This window comes from Nicotiana tomentosiformis, chromosome 11 (assembly GCF_000390325.3).
Source record: "Nicotiana tomentosiformis chromosome 11, ASM39032v3, whole genome shotgun sequence".
Classification (NCBI taxonomy): domain Eukaryota; kingdom Viridiplantae; phylum Streptophyta; class Magnoliopsida; order Solanales; family Solanaceae; genus Nicotiana; species Nicotiana tomentosiformis.
Genome location: NC_090822.1, coordinates 61193141 through 61209617, shown reverse-complemented (window position 1 = coordinate 61209617; position 16477 = coordinate 61193141). Strand labels below are relative to the sequence as shown.

At 40.6% G+C, this 16477-nt stretch overlaps 1 protein-coding gene across 1 annotated transcript; it reads left to right on the top strand.

Annotated features, from left to right (window-relative positions):
* Nucleotides 1-3825: 3825 nt before the first annotated feature.
* LOC138901543 (uncharacterized) lies at nt 3826-4425 on the top strand. The gene has a single exon (XM_070189315.1). The coding sequence runs from the start codon at nt 3826-3828 to the stop codon at nt 4423-4425; it is 600 nt and encodes a 199-aa protein (XP_070045416.1).
* The last annotated feature ends 12052 nt before the right edge of the window (nt 4426-16477 follow it).

The window sequence follows — 16477 nt, the reverse complement described above, 5'->3', positions numbered from 1 at the left end:
CTCAGAAGGTGTACCACTGAAGTGAACTGGAAAGAGCTTGGTAAACTTATCTAGTCTCAATAAGGCCTCAAAAGACATGGCGGGCCTATCACCGATCTGTGCCGCAATAATTGGCTGAACTAACCCAATTGGAGGGGCTACTGGAGCCTGATTCTAGGGAGCCATCTGTTCCGGAGTGGGAGTAGTGGGAGTTTGTGCTCCTCCCCCAACCTGTGAGATGGCTGGTGCCACAGGAAATATACCATTCTGGGCCACGCCCTCCATAAGACTTACCAAACGGACTAGAGCGTCCTGAAGTATTGGAGTGGCAATGAATCCTTCCAAGACTTGAACTGGTCCAACTGGTACATTATGAACTGGAACCTCTTCTTGAAGGTCCACCTGAGGTTCTACAATAGGTGCATCTGCTCGAGCTCTGGACTGAGCTCTACCTCGGCCTCTAGCATGACCTTGACCTCGACCTCTACCCCTGGCCATAGTTGCCACCGGGGGTTCTGATCCCTGTCCATCGATAGAGGTGTTACGTATTTTCACCATCTGCGAGAGAATAAGAGTAGAATGGTTCAATCATCAATGATAGAATAAAATGGCACGACATAATAAGAAATAAGTGATATTGTTCCTAAACTTCATAGCCTCTGAGAGATAAGTATAGATGTCTCCATACTGATCCTTCAGACTTTACTAAACTTGCTCATGACTCGTGAGACCTATGTAACCTAGTGCTCTGATACCAACTGTCACGACCCAAAATTGCTCACGACCCAAAATTGCCACCTTCGGACCGTGATGATGCCTAACATTTCACTTGCTACGCAAGCCCCAGACTGAGGAGGGGTGCACCTCCACACACTACTCAGGCTCCACGGATTCAGCCAGGTCTATATATTTCATAAGCCATGGTTGCTGCTCCAGTTTTTGCTCCACCCGCACAACAAGCTAGGGGTGAGGGACGGATTGGTATAAGCAGCCCTAGAGAGGGAGGCGGCCAGGCTAGATTTTATGCTTTTTCGAGTAGGACGGAGGCAGTCGCATCAGGCGTAATCATCACAGGTATGGTTTTAATTTGTCAAAGAGATCATCAGTCTTATTTGATTCAGGATCCACTTATTCATATGTGTCATCTTAATTTGCTCCGTATTTGGATATATCTCGTGATTCTTTGAGTTCTTATGTATATGTGTCCACGCTTGTGAAAGATTCTATTATTGTGGACTGTGTGTATCAGTCATGTTTAGTTGTTATTGGTGGTTTTGAGACCAGAGTTGATCTATTATTGCTCATTATGATAGACTTTGATATGATCTTGGACATGGAGTGGTTATCGTCCTATCATGATATTCTAGATTGTCACACTAAGATTGTGACATTAGTTATTCCAGGTTTGCCATAGCTAGAGTGGAGGGGTGTATTGGATTGTGTTCCTAGTATGGTTGTGTCATTTATAAAGGCTCGGCGGATTGTTGAAAAAGGGGTGCCATCCATATCTAGCCTTCGTGAGAGATGTCAGTGATGATACTCCTAACGTTGAGTAAGTTACGGTAGTGAGAGACTTCCCATATGTATTTCCAGCAGATTGTTCGGGCATGCCGCTCGATATGGATATCAATTTTTGTATTGACTTGTTGCCGGGCACTCAACCTATTTCTATTCCACCATATGGTATGGCCCCACCCCAGTAGAATTGATGGAGTTGAAGGAGCAGTTGCAAGAGTTTCTTGATAAGGGTTTCATTCGGCCTAGTTTGTTGCCTTGGGATGTGCCGATTTTGTTAGTGACGAAGAAAGATGGTTCTATGCGCGTGTCTATTGATTATTGGCAGTTAAATAATGTTACAATGAAGAAAATGTATCCATTTCCGTAGATTGATGATTTATTTGATCAGCTACAGGGTGCTAGAGTGTTCTCGAAGATTGAGTTGCGGTCAGGGTATCATCAGCTGAAGATTCGGGCTCCAGATATTCCGTAGACTGCTTTCAGGACTAGGTATGGTCACTACGAGTTCCTTGTACTGTCATTTAGACTGAGTAATGCCACAACAATATTTATGCACCCAATGAATAGTGTATTCCAGCCATATCTTGATTTATTCTTCATTGTGTTTATTGATGACATCATAGTGTACTCCCACAGTCGGGAGGATCATGAGCATCACCCGAGGATTGTGCTCCAGACTTTGAGAGATAAGAAGTTGTATACAAAATTCTCAAAGTGAGAATTCTGGCTTGATTCAGTGGCGTTTTACGATCATGTGGTGTCGAGTGAGGGGATCAAGGTAGATCAAAAGAAGATTGAAGCAATTCAGAATTGGCCCAGACCGTCTTGAGCTACTAAGATTCGGTGAATATTTGGTTCAGCCGGGTATTATCGCCACTTAGTAGAGGGTTTCTCATCCATTGTTTCACCTATGAAAAGATTGACCCAGAAGGGTGCTCCTTTTAAATGGTTTGAAGAGTGTGAGGAGAGCTTTCAAAAGCTAAAGACTTCTTTGACTGTAGACCAAATGTTAATGTTGTCTGCGGGTTCGGGGTCTTACGCTGTGTATTATGATGCGTCATGTATTGTGGTTGGCGCGGTGTTGATGCAAGACAGTAGGGTGATTGCCTACGTGTCTCGGAAGTTGAAGGTCCATGAGAATAATTATCAAGTCCATGACTTGGAATTGGCAGCTATTATTCATGCGTTAGAGATTTGGTGGCATTATTTGTACGGTATCCCATGAGAGGTCTTTACCAAACATCGGAGTCTACAAGATCTATTCAAACATAAAGATCTAAGCTTGCGACAGTGGAGATGGTTAGAGTTGCTTAATGACTATGATATCACTATTTTATATCATCCTAGGAAGGCCAATATGGTGGCCGATGCCTTGAGTCAAAAGCCAGAGAGCATGGGCAGTTTAGCATATCTACCAGCAGTAGAGAGGCCACTAGCTATGGATGTTCAGGCCTTGGCCAATCAGTTTGTTAGATGGGATGTTTCAGAGCCCAGTCGAGTTCTTTCTTGCGTGGTTTCTCGGTCTTCTTTATATAATCGCATTAGAGAGCATCACTATGACGACCCCCATTTCGTTGTCCTTAAGGACACAGTACAACACGGTGATGGCAAGAAGGTTTCTATTGGAGATGATGGTATGTTGCGAATGCAAGGCCGTCTATGTGTTCCCAATATGGATGGGTTGCGTGAGATGATCCTTGAAGAGGCCCATAGTTCGCGGCACTCCATTCATCCAGGTGCCGCTAAGATGTATCAGGATTTGAGACAATTGGTGGTAGAGAATGAAGAAAGATATAGTGGAGTATGTAGCTCGGAGACTAAATTGTCAGCAAGTGAAGTATGAGCATCAGTGGCCAAGCGGTTTGCTTCAGAGACTTAAGATTCCCGAGTTAAAATGGGAGTGTGTTACCATGGACTTCGTTGTTGGGCTCCCACGGACTCAGAATAAATTTGACGTTGTATGGGTGATTATGGATAGGTTGACCAAGTTTGCTCATTTCATTCCCGTGGTTACTACCTATTCTTTGCAGCTCACTTAGATCTATATCCGCGAGATTGTTTGACTTCATGGCATGCCGGTATCCATGATCTATGACCGGGGCACGCAATTTACATCACATTTTTGAAGAACTATGCAGCGTGAGTTAGGCACACGGGTTGAGTTATGTACAACATCTCATCCAGCAGACGGACGAATAGTCCGAGCGCACCATTCAGATATTAGAGGATATGCTTCGTGCCTGTGTTATAGATTTTGAAGGTTCTTGAGATCAGTTCTCGCCACATGCGGAGTTTTCCTACTACAAGAACTACCAATAGAGTGTTCAGATGGCTCCTTATGAGGCTCTATATTGGAGACGGTGTCTTTCTCTGGTTGGTTGGTTTGAGTTGGGAGAGGCTAGGTTGGTAGGCACGGATTTAGTTCAACATTTCCCGGAGAAGGTCAAGTGGATTCAGGATCGGCATCGTACAGCCCCGTCTAGACATAAGGGTTATGGCGATCGGAGAGTTTGTGATTTTGCATTCATGATTGGAGAGCGAGTTTTGCTCCAGGTTTCACCTATGAAGGGGGTGATGAGGTTTGAGAAGAAGGGAAAGTTGAGCCCTAGGTATATCAGACCATTTGAGGTCCTTGAGAGGATTGGTGAGGTTGCCTACAAGCTTTCGTTGCCACCTAGATTATCTGCAGTTCATCCGATTTTCTATGTTTCTACGCTTGTGAAATATTACGATGATCCATCTCATGTTTTAGACTTTTTCTCATTCCAACTGGACAAGGATTTGACTTATATTGAGAAGCCGGTGGCTATCTTAGACAAACAAGTCCGGAAGTTGAGCTCAAAGAACATTGCTTATGTGAAGGTTCAATGGAGGGGTCATCCGGTTGATAAAGGTTCAATGGGATACCGAGCGGGACATGCAGAGTAATTATCCTCATCTATTCATCAATTCAGGTATGTCCTTATGCACGTTCGAGGACGAATGTTTGTTTTAAGAGGGGAGAATGTAACGAGCCGAGCGGTCGTTTTGTGTAACTGCGCCCTGTTTCCACTTTTGATGCTTCACACATGTGTGTTTATGGTTTTATGACTTACAGGATTGATTCGTTTCATTCATGGATGAGATTGGGTTGATTTGGAGCCTTTGATTTTTCGCTTAGAAGCCTAAGCCAAGAAGCCTAAGTTGTGCATGTTTGCCAATGGTTGACTCTTGTGAAAATGACTCAGGAATAGTGTTTTGATGGCTTCAATAGCTTCGTCTCATGATTATATTCTTGGGCATATGCCCGGAATCAAATTCGGAAGTCCGTAGGTTGACTTGTGTTGTTTTGTCAAAATTTGGCAATTTGAAGTTAAAATTTTTTACCGTAGGTTGTATTTTAGATATCGAGTTTGGTATTTGATTTTGGTACTTGGAATAGGCCCGTTATGCTATTTAGAACATGTGTGCAAATTTTTGTATCATTTGGAGTTGAATTGATAGGATTTGGATGCCTACTTGCAATTATTGAAGTTTTTGAAATTTACTGTGAAATTCATGCGTTTTGGTGTTCGATTCGTGGTTCTAGATGTTAATTTTGTATTTTAATCATGAGAGCGAGTTCATATGATATTTTTAAACTTGTGTGGATATTTGGTTTGGAGCCCCGAGGGCTCGGATGAGTTTCAGACATGATTCAGGATGGTTTGAACTAAAAATGGGATTGCTGCTGTGTTGAACTTTTGGTGCTCAGTTATCACAATTGCTAGCACCAGCCTTTCAAATGCGAAGGTGATAGGGGGTGGTCAGATGTCTCAAATGCGACTTCCCCTTCCCATTTGTGAAGTCAGTAGGCCTGAGGGCTGGTTCACAATTGCGATTATTTGGCCGCATTTGCTATAGTGGCTAGGTTCGTAATTGCGAAGCCTTTGTCAGAATTGTGACTTCTGTTGAGGCTGTAATGGTTTGCAATTGCGAGGGTTCGCAACTGCGAATCCTGTATCACAAATGCGACATCAACAGCTGGTCATAAGGGCTGGGAAGTCATGATTTCACCTTGTTTCTCACAATTTAGAACCCTAGACTCGGTAGGAGGCGATTTAGAGAAAAACTTTTCATCCACAAACATTGGGTAAGTGATTCTAATCCATTTCAAACTATATTTCATCAATATATGATAGATTTAACATCAAAATCATGTGAATCAAAGAGGAAAAACTGGAAAAAATTTCAAGTTTTTGAAAAATGAGAAATCGAGTTTTGAGAGTCCATTTGGACTCGGATTTTGAAACAAATCATATATATGCACTCGTGGGGTTATGGGTAGTCAGAATCTATCCTTGGACCTGAGTTTTGATTGGGCGAGTATCGGACTGACTTTTTGGAAAAAGAGTAAAAATTACAACTTTATCTATTGTAATTGTTTTCCCTTGCTTTGTTTGATGATATTAGTCAATTTTGGTTAGATTTAAGCCGTGTGGAGGCTAATTTTAGAGGAAAAGCTATTTTCGAGGGTTGAGTTGGTCTAGTTGAGGTAAGTATCTTGCCTATTTTTCTGTGGAGGAACTACCCCTTAGGAATTGGTTTGTTTGTGGTAATTGTGTTATATGAAAAATATGTACGCAAGGTGACGAGTGGCTACATGGGTTATATGTGGTATTTGACCAGTTTAAGTTATTTAGACTATTTCCATGCCTTTAATTAAATTGTCACATCATGTTTCAATTCTCATTGTCAATCTACTTTTACTTGTGTTAGTCTATCCTTACATGCCTTATTTGACATTATTAAAATATTTTTCATCTCTTACTTGCTAATTTTCACTTATATGCTTTAGTTGAAGTTATTGCCTCCCTTGTGTTTTGTTAGATCTTTAAATTGTTGAATTACTTGTATTTGAAGTTGTTATTTCGTGAAATATCTTATTATTGAGTTATTGGTTTTGATTGTTGAGATATCTTTCTTGTTGAGCTATTTACTTTTACTTTGTTATTGTTGAGATTCTTGTATACATTATGGTGAGCCATGGGCTATTTATTGTGCAACCATTGATATTGTTGATTCTTTTGAAAAATTGTGGCATATGAGCACTTGTGGTGCGAGTTGTGATTATGTTGTGATAGTGATACACATGCGATGGTATAAGGCTTGGGTTGATATGCATGCAGTGAGATAAGGTGGGCTTGGTACACATGTTTCTAGTAGGAGAACTATTTTAGGCTACGCAGTGTGATAAGGTGGGCTAAAACGCGGGTAGCTATTTCGAGAAAAGTAATTTTTTAAACTAAATGTAAGGCTCCCGCGGTAATATAAGAAAAAATTGTTATTGAAATTGTGAAAAATGAATACGGGGCAGTACCTCGATTGTGATTTGTGATATATGAGGCGGTACCTCAGTTGTGATTCTTGTTGTTTATCTCATGTTGTAAAGAGTTATTGGTGAAACACTTCTTGTTGCTTTTATTCTTCCTTGTCTTTTCAGTTTTGTCCGTATTTGACTATTGTGGTTTTCTTTAATTGCCTCTTTTATGTTATCACTATGCTTACAATTCAGTCATTAGTCTATGTTATTAACTTATTTCATATCAGTAATTCCTCCGCCTTCTATTACTTCTAATTATTATGTTTTCATTCTATTTATTTTGTCCTAGTAGGTGTCTTGACCTGACCTTTTTACTACTCTACCGATGTTAGCTTGATACTTACTGGATACTATTGTGGTGAACTTATACTACGCTTTTGCACATCTTTCTATGCAGATCCAGGTACGTCTGCCTGTCTTGGACATTAATGTTTGATTTGTAGCTATTTTTCGGAGACATCAAGGTATACTTGCTCGGCATCCGCAACCTCAGAGTAACTTTACACTATCCTTTCAGTATTGTTGTTTCCTTATTAGAAAGTATTATAGTAGATGTTTTGGAATAATCTGTAGAGCTTATGACTTAGTCTCACCAGTTTTGGGAGCATTGTAGTTGTGATTCAGTCTTTGAGATACTTATCAGATGTATTATTTTATTTAATGTTCTTAGCCTTTATTTCTGTCATATTCTCTCATTTGTTATGTTTACATAGTCTTAGATACTGGGTGGAATCACGGCATCTTAAGATAGGAAACTGGGGTCGTGACACAAAATTTCACAAAACATCCCACATAACCCAATTACTTCATACACAAAATAACAACCATAGTAGTGTCAAACAACCCGAAAATGTAATGATGAATGACCAGTCCACCACCCCGCCATTACTTGGTGTTTCTCCACACCCTCTATCGTCCAAAACTCCATAAAAACAATAGTAAAAGAGAATCCAATAGCAACAAGAAACAACCCACATAACAGTCCACTACAAGTTGAACAACTCTAACTCACGGCTTCTGATCACCGTCCCGTGAGTTCATACTATTATAGAACGAATTTCTCTACCTTTCAAGAAGACAAAAGGGATGAAATAGGGCATTTTACTTACAATATTTGGTGAAAATCTAAGCTTCTAACTTGATTCTTCAACTCTTAGGTCTTCCTCCAACTAGTTCTTGAAAAGAAGAGAAAATTATTTAGGGTTTGCGTTAAATTTATGGGAGAAGTTTGCAAGGGTTTATCTATGATTTTTGTCTCTCAAATGAATGGAATATATGAAGAAAATAAGCCCTTAAAAGGTCCCTTTGGCTGACCCCAACTAGCCCCTTTTAGTGGAGTTATTTGGTCCTTTCATTTAAGCAAGTAGGTGACACAACAACTTGTCACATATGCAGTATGTGCAGTCTCGCGAAAATATGAATATCTTTCTATTACAATGTCGTATCAATGAACGGTTCAATGCATTAAAAACTAGACTCGTAGATCTTCAATTTTGTAGGTGGATAATCCTGTAATTCCAGAACATTTGGATAAAATCTCAGCTACATTTGACCTAATTTTCAGCACATATATGAATATAACGTGTGATGACCTTTGCCAACTTTTGTTCCACAACTCGCTTGACTTCGAAACATAACACACGAATATCATACGACTAAAATAACTCATAACATAACCTCTCTATCCTATTGAGCAGCCTATTCTCACTCCAAAAGTACATGTTATAACATTCTCAATTTGTCGACTTTCGATGAAACTTATTTTCTTCAATTCGTTTAGCTTCTAAGCCTTCTAACCCTCTTGGTACTTGCAGTTAATGATCATAAATATTTGTAACTTCCAAGGTAACATTATTAACTTACTTTATTTACTTTCAAAGATGATCTCATTTCTGACCTTACATCAATTGACTTACGATGTACTTTTGCGTACAAAAATATGGGGTGTAATATTTGTGGACTTCGACAAGCATCTAGACAGCGGTATGCTCGCCTCACATCAGCACTCAATTTTAAGGGATACATACATTCCTTAAATGACTACTCATAATTCTTCAAAATGACTGGAGAGTCTATGTCTATTGTGGGTTTTTATGTTGAAGACCTATTATTAACTAGGGATAATGAGGTAGAGTTACATGAAATGAAGCACTTCCTAAATGCAGAATTCAATATTAAATATCTTGGTAATGCATATTTTTTCTTCGGAATGGAAATTATTAGAGAATCTAAGGGATTGATTCTTAGTTAGAGAAAGATTACCGTTGAACTCTTTTCTTCTAGTGTTCTAACCCCAAGCCTGTTCCTTCCCCTCTAGATCCATTGTGCAAGCTTTTTATCAATTACGGTGAGCCTCTTCCATATCCCATTTTGTATAGGCGTATACTTTGAAAATTGAACTTCCTCACACATACTCGACCCGAACATTCTTTTGTTGTTCAACTCCTTAGCCAGTATATCCAGGATCCTCGTCATCCCCATCTTGATGTAGCTTTCCATTCCATGCGCTATCTACTCACTAATCCAGGCCTTGCCCTTTTCATGTCATCATATCCCTCTCTGAATTTGTGTGCTTTATGTGATTCTGATTGGGGTACATGCCCTAGCACAAGAAGATCAATCAGTGGTTTCTTATCAATCTTAGTGGATCTTCAATTTTGTTGAAATCAAAGAAACAAACTTCAGTCTCTTTATCTTTCGCAGAAGTCGAATACAGATAGATGAGCTGAGTAGTTTTAGAAATTACCTGATTGGTCTGAATTCTTTTCGATCTTGCTGCTCCTCCTTCACTTTTGGTCTTTGTCTTCTTCGATAGTCAAGTAACAATAAATATTGCAAACAAATTCATTTTTCATGAACGAACGAAGCATGTTGAACTAGATTGTCATTTACAATACCTGTCCGGCTTGATTTCACCCTCTTTCGTTCCTTCAAAATCTTAGATGGCGAACCTTTTTAACAAACCACTCACAGAACCTTCACATTGCGACTTTCTGGCCAAGTTGGGGTTGCAATCTGCCCCCTCCAACTTGAGGGGATGTTGGCAAGAATAATTTTGATGATAATTATAGTGTTAAGTTTGCCTCTGCAAAGAATCGAACTGCATCGTCAAAAAAAGAAGAAAAAAGGGGTACGAACAAAGACGGGGGGATTTTTCTGACAAACAAATTCAACATAGATCTTAATCCAAGTGAGAAGCACGTGACGACTCTTCCATCGTTAGATCAGATATGCCATGGACGACCCATATTGGACCCTTATATTCTTTTACAACTAATGTATAGGAACGTTAGGGATAATTTCTACACGTAGCACATTTCAGGCAACTGTAAATAGTTTTATTTTCTTATTTTTTAACATCAATTGTACAATTAGTTACATAGATAGCCAATATGATGAATACACAATATAGTAAAATAGTACATGGAATTTGTATATATACATCTGCACAGTGATATCTTTTTTTGGTTGAAAAGATTAAATACTTATATTAAAATACAAAACATGGTGATTACAGGGAGCTACGTGCATCTGACAGGTCTTGCACCGCGTTTACAACAGTAGAACTAACTAGTAAGGAGGGGTTCACAGACGGACACCTATTAAGTTGATCCCTAGATGGGTTAGTAACAAAAAGATGTTGTCTAGATGTCGTTCCTTGGGATGAATTTACAAAGTGTGAATGGGAGGCAAAAGAACAAGCATTGAGCAGACGATGTGTTGGCACTCCAAGAAAGTCTGCTTTGAAGGAAGCCATAGCAAAAGATGGTAGTGAGTGTAGGAGGCACACATTGCTGCTATCCATTAGAATAGTTCCATACTTTGCTAATTTATCAGCTACTATATTTTGCTCCATGTAAACATGTTTGATGAGTGGATCAGCCAACTACTTGAGCATGAACGTGCAATCATCAACAAGAGAAGAGACATGGACATGTGAGTTCTGTAACTGATTAATTAGTTCAGTAGAATCAACTTTGACTTCCAAGCGAAATAGTTGATTGCGTAGAGCTAGCTGCAAGCCTCATAACAAGGCTTTGAGTTCCAGTTCAAGGATAGAACTTTGGAAAACATATCCTGCAAAAGGTAGTACCCAGTTGCCTGATGCATCACAAAAAATACCTTCAATGCCATTTGAGCCATGTCTGTTTGCTGAGGCGTCGTCAGTGTTTAGCTTATAGTGGCCCACTTTGGGGGGTTGCCATTTGATATATAAAAGTGTCTTAAGTTTAGTGGTTTGTGTAGGAGATGTGAGGTAAAAAAAATCAGAAGCTCGTAATGTTATTAATTGGCTTTCATTCGTTTTTGAGAGGTTGTTGAAGGAGTTATGGTTGTGCGTTAACCAAAGGTGCCATAGGCAGTAGGGAATGAATGTGGAAACTGGTAATTAATTTGGGAAGGTGTAATGTTGGAGGTGTATAAGTCTAAAAAGCCATTGTAGTGTATTGTGGGAGCGTATCTGAAGGTGCTTAATAGTATGGAGTATATTTTGGTGTGCCCAAAGGTGCATTGTATTGGGACAGTCAATAAAAATGTGTAAGATTTATTCAAGGTCGTTACAAATGTGGCATAAGCTACTCGGAGTAATTTTTAATTATGTAAGTATTTTTTAGGGGGTAATCTATCATGACTGCATAGCCGTAGGAATTGGAAATATTTGGGGGAAGGCAAAGCTTCCAAATCCATTTGTATGATAGGATTATTTTTTATGGAAGCAGTGAGAGGTGGCTCGACTTTGTGAATTTTGCATTGGAGTTGAGTGCCCAAATGATTTTTATCGTGTCCCGGTGAAAATTGAGGTAGTTGTATATTGTGTATGTGTTGAAGCAAGGTACTAGAGAGTACAAATAAAATATTGTGGAGGTTCCAATGATTATTATGTATGAAGTTTGCAATGGAGGTATGATTTTCAAACTGATTAAGGGGCAACGTTGAAGCAAGGTACTGCACAGTGATATCAATGACATGAAAAAGGGAATTACTCTCAAATCTTATCCCTATTATATTTTTACAAAGCAACCACTGAAAAGGCAATCAAATCTGACATGCAAAATGTAATAGAAATTTAGAACAACATAAAGTGAAATAATAGAAGAGAAAGCAACTGAATTTATAGAATAATGAAAACTGAAAACGATAGATTAGAAGGGAAAATTGGTTAATGGGGAAAAAAGAAAAAATCAAAGATGATACCACTAGCATATTCCATATGAAAGAAAAGAAAAGTTTGAAAGGACAATCGGGAAAACGAGGACACATGAGAACTGCCATGGACGGCTTTCCAGCCATGCCCCATGATCCCTTGGACGCACCCCATGGCATCCCGGCAAGCCTCCCAACGCATAGCGCCATGGACGGCCCTGTGGTCTTGCCGTACCAAGTGACAAGCACGCATGTGCCTATGTCGCCCCACCAATAGCCCTCTACCGGCGCTCAGCCGCAACCAGATGCCAACAGCACCGCACACGCAGACTCTGATACAAAAGATAGGGTTGCTGCTAACGGTTCTACTTCTACCTTGTAGGAACCTAAGTCTTTTCTATTGTAAATATAGAGTAGTTTTACTTTATGCATTTTTATTATATCTCTATAGCTTAGTTATGTCAAGTCATGTAACTTTGGTTTATTTTTTTTAGCATTATTAGGGGGATATCAAGCAATCAAACTTTCTAGCAAGCAAACAATTCTCTGTACTGGTGTCTCTCCCCCTCGACACTGTGTTGCCTTTCTGTAATAGCTTTCATTGATGCAATCAACTTTATTTCATTCTTATTCTCTTTTTTGTTATCTCAATTGCTCTTGACATTTGTTTTCATGTACGACACTGACAATCTGGTCTAATGTACGGAGGAAAACTCAGTTGGTGGATAATAATCGCACATACGTCGGTTGTTTACCCTTACATCGCCCTTCCAATAAATCTATGGAAGTCACCGTGTTACATTTGGTATCAGAGCCTAGGCTTGACATCGGCGAGGGAATACATTGTCATTACCACCATTTCTGACCATGGTGAATCATGGGGACCACATTGCGGCCCTTGAACAGACGATTAACATATTACTACCCATCGTGAATACAGTGCCTGACCTAAGAACCAACCTAGTGCAAAGGTTAGATGATAGGACCGCAGGAGTTGGCGGGCCGAAAGAGATATTTCCAACATCAGCGGCGACTCTGAAGGGGACCAGCAAACATCAGCCATAGAGGTAGCTGAATTTTTCAATAAATTCGAGGGCCTCCAACAGGAGCAGACCGAGAATTTAGCCTATAGGGCACAAGAGGCAGACAGGGTGACTTCCATGCCGCAAACCATAGAAACCTTGACGGACCAGCTCAATATTGTCAACACTACATTATAAGGCCTACTTCGAGGAGGTGGAAACCAGATTGGAGACGTTGTGAACCTTGCCCCCGTGCTACAAAAGCTAAAGATTCTTGAGCCAAAACGCTACAATGGGTCTCAGAATGCCAAATAAGTGGAGAACTTCATCTTCAATATCGAAGAACACTTTGATGGCAGCTATACGCCAGCAGTCCTACACTTTAAGGCAAAAAAAAAAAGGTAGTAACTGCTGCTATGTATCTTCAGGGTGATGCTAACTCTGGTGAAGGGTGAAATACGAAGCCATCAGGGCAGGTAAAGATACTCTTGAGACATGGGGAGACTTGAGGGAAGCTATACACCAGCAGTTCTTCCCCAAAAATCTTAAGTACATTGCACGGAAAAATATACGGGAGCTCCGCCGGACCAAGTTAGTACAAGATTACATTTTTCACATTCTTGGAAGGGTTGAAACCTTATGCCAATATGTACCTGCAAATACAAAGGGTAGACATTTTACCGAAGTTAATCCAAGAAGTATAATGCCTTGGGGACTATCAAGTGGAAGCTCGGAAGGATACTCCTCAACCGCTTGTCTGAGGAGGATACAAAGGGGGCCAACCTAGCAATGGTGGCCCTAGAAGAAGTGGAGGAGATCGGAGTGCAACCAAATCTAAGACTCCTTCCTCAGGAAGCAATAGTGTTGTGTCTTACAACAACGATCGGGGAATGAATCCCCCTTCAGGATGTCGTCATTTCGGCGGGCAACATTGAAACAATGAATTCCCATATGCAGAAATGAATGCTATCAAACTTTTGATGATGGGACAGATGACGACACAGATGATGCTCACCATACAGAACCAATAGGTGCCTTCAACGCACTTGTTTGTTCTATTTCTAAGGCCTTACCTAGAACCAGTGCCTACATCCGCAAGAAGAATTACCCATGCCCAATCACCAAGAAAGGGAAAAAGAAGGCGGATGAAGGGCCTCCTCTTAACCAAGAGAAGACCCTGATGTTCGTTGAAATGAAAGTTAATGGCAGCCCATTCGGGCGATGATATACACATGTGCTACTCACAACTACTTAGTCTAACCCAGGTAGAACGCATTGGTCTAGTCGTGGGAAAGGGCAGAGGTCGTTTAAAGGCTATCAACCCACTGCCTCAGCTAGCGGTTGGAATAGCTCAAGGAGTTCTAGTAAAGCTTGGTCCTTGTGAAGGAAAATTCAACTTGCACGTGGTGATCATAGATGACTTCGAGCTGATAGTTGGATTTGAATTTACGAGGCAAACCAACACCATTCTTGTGCCTTATGCAGATATTCTATTAATGATAAAAGCCAACGGGGACAAGCCCTACACTATATGCACAACCACAAAGATGGCCGCAGAGAATATCTCGGCCTTGCAGTTGAAGAAAAGAGTCAAAAGATATGAACCTACATTCCTGGCTACCCTTTGTATTGAAGATATTGAACGCTCTTCGGGTTCCATTCCTGCACCCGTGAAGGAGCTGCTAAAGGAGTTTGAAGATGTCATGCCACAAGACATGACGAACCAACTCCCGCCTAGGCACACTGTGGACCATGAGATTGAGTTGGTGCCAAGTGCAAAGTCACATGCCCAACCACCTTACAAAATGTCACAACACAAACTCACCGAGCTACGGAGATAGTTGATGGAAATGCTTGACATGGAGATCATTGTACGTTCATGGTCAAGACGGACAACATGGTTGTTAGTCATTTCATGACCCAACCAAAGCTGAATGGCTGACACGCCAGGTGGCAAGAACTCCTAGCAAAATTTCACTTCAACCTGGAGTACCGAAGAGGGAAGACCAACCAAGTTGTTGATGCGCTTAGTTGGAGGGCTGACCTAGCATTTGTGTGCCTACTCGCCACCCTAAGGGGAATTTCCACCTTAATAAAAGATCAAATATAGGATCTACTCACAAAGGATCACGTTGCACAGTATTTGGTCGATTTCGTAGGATACGACAAGACTCGCCAGTTTTACATAAAATATGGGTTCCTGAAGGTGAAAGGGAACCGACTTTATGTTCCTAAAGGATGAGATCTACGAAGGACTGTTTTGATGGAATGCCATGATACATTGTGGGTCGGCCACCCAGGTGACGAATGCACCATGGAATTATTGCATCGTGCATATTATTGCCCTCAAATGGCCGATGGCGTTGCTTAGTATGTGAAGACTTGCTTACTATGCTTGAAAGACAAGTTGGACGCTTGACACAAGCGGGATTTTTGGAGCCATTGCCTGTTCCAAAGAGACATTAGGAAAGCGTGTTAGTGGATTTCATTACCGGATTGCCTACAACTATCTTGGTTGTGGGGGATCGATTTTCTTAATATGCTACATTTATAGCAGCCAAAAAATGTATATCAGCAGAAGATACATCTCAACTCTTCTTCTCTCTTGTTTTCAAATATTGGGACCTACCGAAAGACATCATTAGTGAGCATGACTCTCGCTTCACCAGCAACTTTTAGACTCAGCTCTTTATGTGCCTCAATTCCAAGTTGAGCCACAGTTCAAGTTTTCATCCAAAATTTTATGGCCAGACGGAGTGGTTCAATGGCATGCTAAAGGAATACCTCTTCCATTTTGTTACCGGATCGCAGAAGAATTGTGTAAAGATTCTGGATGTTGCTCAACTTTGTTTCAATTCACAAAAGAGCTATAGTACAAACAGAAACGCTTTTAAAATTATTACCGGATCGTTGCTCTGACAGACTGTGAATGCCCCAAACATGCCCAAATCTCCTCGAGCTACTAGCTTCTCGAAGGAATGGAAGAGAAATTTGGAGATAGTGTGTAGCTATCTTGTCAAAGCCCAAAAGTAGATGAAAAGGCATGCTGATCAAAATCGTCGCTCTGTTGAATATCAAGTAGGAGACAAAGTGTCACGACCCAAAATTCTAACCTATCGTGATGATGCCTGTCGTGGTACTAGGCAAGCCGGCGTTTATGAAATAACTCTAACACTTAATAGAAAAGGGATTGAAAGCAGTTTAAATGATAAAAACATCTCATAAACAGGATAGAAAATCCAAAATACAACACGAAAGTTCCCAACATCGGGGTGTCACTGAGTACATGAGCATCTATACACCACAAGTCCGGAAAAAGTTGTCTATGATAATCTGAAACTAAATACAATAAGTAAAAAGATAGGGAAGGAGAAACAAGGTCTGCAAAACGCCAAGTAGCTACCTCGATAGTCTCCGAGAATAAGAACTCCACAACTCAGCAACCGCCGTGACCGGATGCACCTGGGTCTGCACA